This window comes from Erpetoichthys calabaricus, chromosome 3 (genome assembly GCF_900747795.2).
Source record: "Erpetoichthys calabaricus chromosome 3, fErpCal1.3, whole genome shotgun sequence".
NCBI lineage: Eukaryota > Metazoa > Chordata > Cladistia > Polypteriformes > Polypteridae > Erpetoichthys > Erpetoichthys calabaricus.
This window is the reverse complement of record NC_041396.2, coordinates 10,700,575-10,711,509: the sequence shown is the minus strand read 5'-3', so window position 1 is coordinate 10,711,509 and position 10,935 is coordinate 10,700,575. Positions and strand designations below refer to the sequence as shown.

Below are 10,935 nucleotides of genomic sequence, written 5' to 3'. Positions count from 1 at the left end.
GGTGGCACTGACCAGAAAGCAGGAGACAGAGCAGGCGGTGGAAGAGTTAAAGATGCTAAGATTTGCATTGTGTGTGATGAGGATGGACAGGATTAGAAATGAGGACATTAGAGGGTCCGCTCAGGTTGGATGGTTGGGAGACAAAGTCAGAGAGGAGAGATTGTGTTGGTTTGGACATGTGCAGAGGAGAGATGCTGGGTATATTGGGAGAAGGATGCTAAGGCTAGAGCTGCCAGGGAGCAGGAAAACACGAAGACCTAAGAGAAGGTTTATGGATGTGCTGAGAGAGGACATGCAGGTGATGGGTGTAACAGAACAAGATGCAGAGGACAGAAAGATATGAAAGAAGATGATCCGCTGTGGCAAACCCTAACGGGAGCAGCTGAAAGAAGAAGAAGAAGAAGAAGATTTTTTCCTGTTTCACCACTATGGAGCCGCGGAGAACAGCTAGTATATATATATATATATAGTATGTATGTATTTATTTATTTATTGTGATTATTTGATTAGTCCCTTGGTAACTTGTTCAGGACCCGATAGATACAGAATATCTCAGTCAGGACAGGACAGGCACACACAGAACATTCACAAATTCACATAGAAAGTATTAAGCATAAAAAGACGTACCTTGGGGGTTTTCAGCTACAGGGTCAGTTCTTTCAGCTTTAGAAGCAACGAAGGACTTATTTTTGGACAGGGCACCAGTGTACTGTGAGCCCACTAACGATGAAAACGATAATTCAACCAACCACAACGTTTTTGTGGATGTGTGTGTGTGAAATGTTGGGGGTCGTACGCGCACGCACACGCATGTACACATATTAGTAAGAAGGTCACTGTCCTCTGTACTTGTTACAATAAACTTGAAAACAAGTGTAGCTGAAAGAGCAGTCGCCGCACATCACATGCGGTTTGCGTTCGCCGCTCGCCCGCCTCTGTCCAGGGTGCTGATCGCGCCGTCCGCGTCGCTTGTCAATAAAGTTTTGTTTTGCCGCGTAAGGGCGGTCCTTCCTGTGCCGTTTCCGACTCTGAAGTGACATGGCGACTCGCGTGCAGAAAACAGCGCATGATGTCCCAAGCCGCCGTCGGACTGACGATGTGTTCTTGGCTGACAAAATCGATTTTAGTTCTCTGCTTCTCTCCGAGACTGTTCAGCGGGGTCTTGCTGCTGCCGGCTTCCAAAGACCGTCGCCTGTGCAGCTGAAGGCAATTCCTCTGGGTCGCTGCGGACTCGGTAGGTGACAACTGCGCCGATGTTTGGTAAGGGGCTGTGCGTGATGGAGGAGTAGTTGAGCTCTGTAGGGGAAATGAGGTGGGAGTGAGGCACCTGAAAGAGGGCGATACTTCAGGAAGATTCTAGACCTCGTGCGGGTTGAAGGCGACTCAGGACAGGAAAAAAAAGTTTCAGCCAAGTTAGAAAGCGCTGAGCTCAGAAGAAGACCAGAAAGGTTGCAGCTAATCGCAATAATAATAGTAATAACCCGTCGAGAGTTCATTCAGAAGAATAAGTGGGAAAGCAGTGGAGGTGGCGTTAGTAGTAGTAAGAGGACTTGTAACGGTTTATCTCAGTATTCAGACAACATTTAAGAAGGTTCCACGTGAGAGGTTGGGCATTAAACTGAAAATTAACAGAAACTGCAGGTCAGGGTGAAGGGTGTAGGTGGGTACAAAATACGCTAAACACAGAAAGCAAAGCGTTGTGGTGTGAGGGGCCTTCTCAGAATTGGGCCTAACAGAGAGGTCAGCCACATAACATCCTGACATCGCATGCCCCCTTTACCCACCGGCCCTGGATGTTCTGTTTTTATTGGAAAAATTATTTTGTGAGATATTCTACCTTTGGGGTGTCTGGGAAGCACAAAAATAAAAAAAAAATCACTGTTATGATACAATAGCTGCCAAATGCGTCAATCTTCTTGAGGAAGTAAAAAAGTGGTACGCACAGTCCCGGGGCCTCATGCATAACGTCCTGCATAGAATTCCCACAAAAACGTGGCGTACGGATAAAAGTGGAAATGTGTGTACGCACAAAAAAATCCAGATGCATAAATCTGTGCGTTCGACAACTTCCATAATAATAATTATAATAATAATAATTCATTACATTTCTATAGCACTTTTCGCAGTACTCAAAGCGCTATCCACACAGGGAGGAACCGGGAAGTGAACCCACAAACTTCCACAGTCTCCTTACTGCAAAGCAGCAGCACTACCACTGCGCCACCTGTGAGGATGTTCTTCTGCTCCATAAATCCCAGTCAGCGTGAAAAGTAACGCACACGCCTGCTGCCACTCCCCAACTCCTCCCAGAATTACGCCTCTCTGAATATGCAACTCAATATAAATAGCCCTTAAGCTCCGCGTTCTGTGAAAAGACAATAGCAAAAGCATGGGGAAAAATAGAAGAATTTCAGCGAATACCAAGTGGAGGCAGGGAAAAACATACTATTTGTTGGTTTAAACAGTGATATAAACAACAAAAGGAAGTTGATTGAGTGACATATAGTGTCGGAGAAACTCGAAAGTTCAAGTTCACAAGGTCGCACAGTGCCCGAAATAAAAAAGAAGTTGTCAGATATCAAAGTCGCAGTGAAAAGGCGAGTCGTAGCCCACCGTCTGAGTGTTATATGAAAGCTTATTAGGGTACAGAGAAAAAAAAAAAGAAGAACACGGGGGGGGGGGGGAAAGCTCGAAATGTCAACTTTAATCTTGAAATTTCCACTTTAATTACATGGTTTATTTTGTCATTAAAGTAGAACGTCTTAAACTTCATCTTAAAATCGTTTAATTTTCTAGTTTCTCAAATCCCATTGTAACTAAAGTAGCACGTTAAATGCTTTGTTTTGTATTTGTTTGTGTTTGTTTAATTATTCTATCCATCTATCCTTCCAGTGTCGTGCCAGGCACAGCAAGAATACAGTGCGAGGCAGGAACAATCCCTGAACGGAGCGCCAGCTCGTCGCTAGCACTGTCCACCGTGTCCTCACATTTTTAATTATTAACAATATAGATTGTTTAAAGGATGTTAAAATTTCATCTGTATACTATAGTAAACATACTTTGCTGCATTTCATGAAAATGATATCAAGAGCTCCAAGAAGATTGCAGTTGGAAATCTAAATCTAAGCCAGTCGTCATCATCTGTAAATAAGCACTTTATAAAGTGGCTCAGGTTGTGCAATATTATAACTGTAGTGCAAGTGAGATAATTGTACTTATAAGTACAAACAGTTCTACAAGGAGCACTTGATGGATTGATTGAGTGCGTTTATAGTTCTTGGGATAAAACTGTTTCTGAACCTCGATGTTCCTACAGGAAAGGCTCTGAAGCGTTTGCCGTATGAGAGCAGTTCAAATAGACTGTGCGCATGGCTGAGGCAGCGTGTGCCAGCTGCTGTATCTCGATAATTCTCATTCCGATCAGCTGCACAGCTGTAGAGCTGTGATTTTACATTCAGATACAGTGATATAAATACTCTGAGTGGTGCATTGAGAGTAACACCGCTAAAGCAGCTATGTTATGTGGAATAGTTTGGCCATTCCGTGGACCATTATATTGTTACAGGTTAATTACAATCAGATGCCTTAAACTAATAAACAATAATGCAGTTAATTTCAGTGTATTTGATAAAGCCGTGTCAGGGATGTTGGATCTGAAAAAGAAAGGGAAACCACACTGGAACAAAACCACTGTTTTGACATTGGGTGCCGCCAGTTTGCAAAACTGAGCGGAGAAGTTGTGTACACCAGGGATTGAGCTGGTGTGAAAATGTGTGTGGCTTTACGTCAAGTTTTGTTTTTATACATCGCGATGTGAGTGTGGAAATGGGCGTACACAACATTTTTGTGCGTACACACCGTTTATACACGAGGCCCCTGTGCAGCCATTTTCACTTCTGTGTTTTGCGGACTGTATTGCCGGTCTCTCCAGTCTGCACTAAGAGTAGCACACGCCCGATTCCAACGTCTGCAAACGTAACCGCGCTTTACAAAAACGGCTGCGTATGTATGTACTAGTAATAGGATGTCAGGGACGAAAGGGTGAAATACGTTATATATTCAAAAAAAAGTATAACATGAAGATTTTAACATTCTTAACTCTTTGCGGTCGTTAGGCCAGAAAACTGGCCTTAGTAAAAAGTGCGCTATAAGTCGTCAGGCCACCGCTGGTGGCCCTGCAAGTTTCTGACCGATTTGCACAGTCGCCTGGTCGAGAAAAGTGGCCTGTGTTATTCCTACGTGCTTGAAAAAAATAACTGCTGTAATTATTGGCGTTTTTTCAATAATTAATTACGACTAATGTAGCGTGACGTTGAAAATTAAATACGACTGCAAAGGGTTAAACACAGAATGAAGACTAATTTAAGAAGTAACCGTTATTTAAATTAAATGAAGTTGAAAAGGCTTAACAAAGCAATTGCCTTATTTAACTTTTTGTTTTATCGCGATCGCAGGCTTATTAATCGGTATTAATCAGTGCGTTGCCGCACCCACCACACGATGAACCTCCCGGATTGGGATATCCCCGGGTGACACCTCAGCACCACACTGAAGGAGTGCCGGCTTATTAAAGTCATGGAACAAATCAATAAGTCAAAGCGTACAAAAGCTACAAATGATAGTTTCTTTATGGAAAGGCTTTTCTTGTGTATATAAAATTTACAAAATGATCTCTTTTAGGGCTAATTTTTTTTTTGTTTCTTTTCTCCCAGGGCTGAATATTTTTCCAAAAAAAACCACAAGGCAATGGTTTAACACATCAAATCAACAAAAACTATTTATTTCTGACAAATGTTACTGTCTTGCATGTTGTATGAGCCTGCATACTCAATGATGTCACATACATATCACATACATGTTACACAGCAAGGTCCTGCCAAGTATGATCTCGCTCAAAGCAGCCAATTGCATACATTGCCACATTGCACTGCTTCCAATACGTGTTGCACTGGCGCCTCCTTTTCAGTTGTCTGTTGCTGCACACAACACAGTCAGGTTTGTATCTTTTGTCCTCATATGCTGCAGGATAGTGGCGCTCAGGTACGCCAGAAAGTTATGTAAAGTTTTGTTCTGCTGTGATGCTGATCTATGTGAAGGTTTGTAGCAATTATGAACGCTTCCAAATGATGATGTTTTCCAACCCAGACAAAATCACACAAACAAGTGGGTACAGAGCAAGAACGTTAATCCAGAAAAAAACTGTAATCCAATGGGTGAACTTGTAATCCAATTGTGAGTGAAGCATTGAAACAAAGAGACACCACTGATTGTGATCGTGCCAGCTTTTTAAAGCTCACTTTTAAAACTAGTGCCTTCATCTTCCACCCAGCAGCCCTCGCACCAATTGCCAAAGCTACCCAATGCTGCAGTACTCCCAGGGATGCTGGGATTTGCAGTCCATTTAAGTAGCAGGGCTGGAGTGTCGTCTGCGGTTTTCCACAATAGGTCACAGAACCTGCCAAATAATTTCCATTTAATTGTTGATGACAAATAGGCAGAGTCACATATCATAAACCTGTGAATTGTAAATGCTGACCTGTATGTTTGTTGCATAAAGTACCGTTTTTGCCTACCTATGCATCTGATGTATTGTTCTAAGATTGGGGTCAGCTTTAGGTTGCCCTCCTGGTCACAGTATTTTAGCTGAACCCTCTTGAGAGAATATCACAGGTTTAATCCCCACTGGCTCCATTATAACACAGAGGAAATTGCTTAAGTTACCCGAGGTCAAATTTAGGAATTAATAATAATAAATGTTATTTATCTAGCGCCTCTCCCATGCTCAAGGATTCAGTTTCTCTAAAACCCATGTGTAGTACACAAGCAAAGTGCTTTGGCATAACATTTATCATGAAAAGGGCAATTTCAAATACAGTTTCTGGTTATGTAGGCTATGACGCCATGTATTTTTCACTTTTCACCTGTAAATGTAATTACAGTGGTCTTGAAGAGACTGTTAAACAATTTGAATCTTTGCCCCCTTCCTCCATTTCCATTTCTTTCTAATTCTCTTGTCACATTTTCTTTACTCTAGATCTTATTGTACAAGCTAAATCAGGAACAGGGAAGACATGCGTGTTTGCCACAATTGCACTGGATTCCTTAGTGCTGGAAAATCCTTCCATTCAGGTAAGGTTGCCGTGCCGGTGGTCAAAAATTTTGATCTCTGGTTTTCGACAGATCTCGCCGTTTTAGGGTCCCCTGATACCGAAAACATCGATATGTGTGTGTCACAGTTTCTTGAGGATGGTCTACTGTAGAGCTAAAACGGCTCGACAGAAAAATACTAAACTCGAATCTTGAGCCTGTTAAGAGATGACGATGTGCTGATTAGTTTTTGAGCCAAATTGTGCAAGAGAAAAGGGCACTTTAGAGGGACCCTCAGATACCAATCAAATGCAATTAATTATGAAATCTTCTCGTTAATTGCAATCGTAATGACCTGTTTTATTATCACAAAGATCAGCATCAGAGCGGTTAATAATTACTGAAATGTTAGAGAATAATTCAGGTAACTTGGTTCCTGGGGTGCAAAGCCTGCTGATGTTCATGTCCAGTTTTTTTTTTTATATTTGCAGCAGCGACTGCAACAGAAAGGCAGGGCTTGTGGTTTTATTGGGGGCCATGTGTGCACTGCATGAACCTTATTTTATTTTCCTCCTTTATTCTTTCCGCTCTCTGTTTGCATGAAACTTTTTCACATATTTTAAGCTGTGATACTCGAGCTCTCTGTTAAAAGGGAATGTTCAGGATTTTTGACACACAGGCTGATTTCAGTGCTTTCTACCTACAGATTTGTGAAAAGTAACCTGTTGACCTTTTTCACCAATTTGAACAGGCAAATAGTGTCTATAGGTAAATGTGATATATTTGAATAAAATCAATATTATTCTTTTCAGTCATTTATTCAACAATAATAGGAGTAGATATAGTGGTGTATTAGGGAAGCGGTAAGCAGGCCCTTAGCCTTAGAAACTGGTAGTGCTCTTTTTTTGCAAGCATTTTGCTAACTGCACACCAGTCTCTGACATTGGCTCTGTGAAATTTTTGCCCACTCCTTCATGTAAAATTCATTCTGTTGCAAGATGTTTGTAGGTTTTCTTGCATTTCCTGCTTAGATGAAATCCCACCACAACATTTCACTGGGATTCAAATCAGGGTTTTGACTGGGCCAGACCATAGCCTTCCATTTCTTCTTGAGCCATTCCTTGGTGGATTTGCTAGTGTGCTTCAGGTGGTCATCTTGTTGAAAAGTTCATTTCCAGTTCAGCTTCAACAATCAGACAGCTGGCCTCACACTTTGCTCAGGCACACTTTGATATGATGCGGAATTCAGAGTTGACTTGATGATTACAAATTACCCAGACCCTGAAGCAGCAAAGCAACCACAAAGCATAACAATAACACCAGCAGTAATAAGTAGTTCAGTACTTCATACGTACATGTTCCGATGCACTCAGACACATCTTTCAACATCATACACCATCACTCAGGTGACTTGATACCCGCCTGTGTCTGAGTGGCATTAATCCACGGCTCTCTACTCCTCAACCACAGCCATCTTGAGGCCCTCTCTGTGGCCTCTATGTTCTTCTTGATGGCCTGCCTTGCTTGTGCCCCCTTGACACCCAGGAGGTGGAATGCCTTGTAGGGGATTGGCCACCAAACATTATATGTGTGTGTGTGTGTATGCATGTATGTACTGTATATGTGTGTGTTTGTATGTATGTATATATATATATATATATATATGTATGTATGTATATATATATATATATATATATATATATATATATATATATATATATATACAGTGATCCCTCGCTATATTGCGCTTCGCCTTTCGCGGCTTCACTCCATCGCGGATTTTATATGTAAGCATATTTAAATATATATCGCGGATTTTTCGCTGCTTCGCGGGTTTCTGCGGACAATGGGTCTTTTAATTTCTGGTACATGCTCCCTCAGTTGGTTTGCCCAGTTGATTTCATACAAGGGACGCTATTGGCAGATGGCTGAGAAGCTATCCAGCTTACTTTCTCTCTCTCTCTCTCTCTCTCTCTCTCTCTCTCTCTCTCTCTCTCTCTCTCTCTCTCTTGCGCTGACGTAGGGGGGTGTGAGCAGGGGGGGCTGTGTGCAGCTGTTTCCTGAAGGACATGCTGCACGGAGCTTCGCATACTTAAAAGCTCAAAGGGCACGTATTGATTTTTTTTATGTCTCTCTCTCTCTCTCTCTGCTCCTGACAGAGGGGGTGTGAGCTGCCGCCTTCAACAGCTTTGTACCGGCGGTGCTTCGCATACTTAAAAGCCAAAAAGCCCTATTGATTTTTTTTTTGACTGCTTGCTTTGCACTCCTTTGAAAAGGAAGATATGTTTGCATTCTTTTAATTGTGAGACAGAACTGTCATCTCTGTCTTGTCATGGAGCACAGTTTAAACTTTTGAAAAAGAGACAAATGTTTGTTTGCAGTGTTTGAATAACGTTCCTGTCTCTCTACAACCTCCTGTGTTTCTGCGCAAATCTGTGACCCAAGCATGACAATATAAAAATAACCATATAAACATATGGTTTCTACTTCGCGGATTTTCCTATTTCGCGGGTGGCTCTGGAACGCAACCCCCGCGATGGAGGAGGGATTACTGTATATAAATAATATGGAAGTGAAGGTCTGTGATACGGTTTGCACATTAGTAGCTGGAGATCCACAAAGGGAGAAAATGAATCACGTATCATAAAGTAGTTTTTATACCACCATGAATAAAGAAACAAACCGATGCATCAATTTCCTGGACATCTCCATTGAAAGAAGTAACGACGCCACCCTGAGTTGCGGGGTGAATAACACAGGCATGGGGGTTGGCGAGCAAAGCCCCCTAGTGTATATATGTGTGTAAATATACAGTACTGTGCAAAAGTTTTAGGCATGTGTGGAAAAAATGCTGTAAACAAAGAATGCTTTCAAAACTGGAAGTGTTAATCATTTATTTTCATCAATCAACAAAATGCAGTGAATGAACAAAAGAGAAATCTAAATCAAATCAATATTTGGTGTGACCACCCTTTGCCTTCAAAACAGCATTAGTTCTTCTAGGTACACTTGCACACAGTTTTTGAAGAAACTCAGCTGGTAGGTTGTTCCAAAAATCTTGGAGAATTAACCACAGGTCTTCTGTGGATGTAGGCTTCCTCACATCCTTCTGTCTCTTCATGTAATCCCACACACACTCGATGATGTTGAGATCAGGGCTCTGTGGGGGCCATACCATCACTTCCAGGACTTCTTGTTCTTCTTTACGCTGAAGATCGTTCTTAATGACTTTGGCTGTATGTTTGGGGTCGTTGTCCTGCTGCAGAATAAATTTGGGGCCAATCATACGCCTCCCTGATGGTGTTGCATGATGGATAAGTATCTGCCTGTATTTCTCAGTATTGAGAACACCATTAATCCTGACCAAATCTCCAACTCCATTTGCAGAAATGCAGCCTCAAACATTCAAGGAAACTCCACCATGCTTCACTGTTGCCTGCAGACACTCATTATTGTATCGCTCTCCAGCCCTTCGACGAACAAACTGCCTTCTGCTACAGCCAAATATTTCAATTTTTGACTCATCAGTCCAGTGCACCTGCTGCCATTTTTCTGCACCCCAGTTCCTATGTTTTCGTGCATACTTGAGTCGCTTGGCCTTGTTTCCACGTCGGAGGTATGGCTTTTTGGCTGCAACTCTTCCATGAAGACCACTTCTGGCCAGACTTCTCCAGACAGTAGATGGGTGTACCTGGGTCCCACTGGTTTCTGACAGTTCTGAGCTGATGGCACTGCTGGACATCTTCTGATTTCGAAGGGTAATAAGCTTGATGTGTCTCATCTGCTGCACTAAGTTTCCTTGGCCGACCACTGCGTCTACGATCCTCAACGTTGCCCGTTTCTTTGTGCTTCTTCAAAAGAGCTTGAACAGCACATCTTGAAACCCCAGTCAACTTTGAAATCTTTGTCTGGGAGAGACCTTGCTGATGCAGTAGAACTACCTTGTGTCTTGTTGCTGTGCTCAATCTTGCCATGACATGAAACTGTCTTCCACAACCTCACCTTGGTAGCAGAGTTTGGCTGTTCCTCCCTCACCCAGTTTGAAGCCTCCTACACAGCTGTTTCTGTTTCAGTTAATGACTGTGTTTCAACCTACGTGTGACATTGATGATCATTAGCACCTGTTTGGTAGAATTGGTTGATCAGACCCCTGACTAGAATCCTACAAAATCCCTGACTTTGTGCAAGTGGACCTAGAAGAATTGATGCTGGTTTGAAGGCAAAAGGTAGTAACACCAAATATTGATTTGATTTAGATTTTTCTTTTGTTCACTCACTTTGCATTTTGTAAATTGATAACAGTAAACAATCATCTATATATATAATTCACTAAGCCGGAAGACAAGTAGCCACCCATGGAAAGCACGCCGGAAGGAGCCATGCCCACCAACTCTAAGACCACTGGATACGACGACAACTCGGATGCGACGCCCTGGAAAACATGCCGTCATTTCTGTTTGTCTGTGCCACACTCCACATGCAGCTCTGAGCCACGTTGACTTTTCATTAGTCAACCTCAGTGGAACCTTGGTTCACACAGAGGCAGCGCCAGAGAGAGACAGAGGCACACAAACACAGGCAGCGCGACAGAGAGAGCCGCGCAATCCTTTAAAACTGAGGTTAAAACACAATGAAGGAAGCAGTCTTTAAAAACCAATAAGCCCTGTGCCTCTTTTTCATTAGCGTCTCACCTGCTTCACCGTCCTGCAACAGTCGAGACGCTTTCTCAGCAGCTGACCTTCTCTGTGCCTGACTCCACTACTGTCAGTCGCCTGATTAAAAATGGCGAACTCCTGCAATGTTACTATCTTGGTTGGCTTTTAAATAAAGTTCGGATTTGTTCAAATG

General features: G+C 42.5%; 1 protein-coding gene across 1 annotated transcript in view; it reads left to right on the top strand.

Annotated features, from left to right (window-relative positions):
- Positions 1 to 1,003: 1,003 nt before the first annotated feature.
- ddx20 (DEAD (Asp-Glu-Ala-Asp) box polypeptide 20) overlaps positions 1,004 to 10,935 on the top strand; it is a 66,727-nt gene continuing 56,795 nt past the window's right edge. Inside the window, exons 1-2 of the mRNA XM_028796354.2 lie at positions 1,004 to 1,234; positions 6,035 to 6,129. Of these exons, the coding sequence (XP_028652187.2) occupies positions 1,039 to 1,234; positions 6,035 to 6,129 (291 nt within the window). The 5' untranslated portion in view covers positions 1,004 to 1,038. The remainder of the gene's footprint in view (positions 1,235 to 6,034; positions 6,130 to 10,935) is intronic.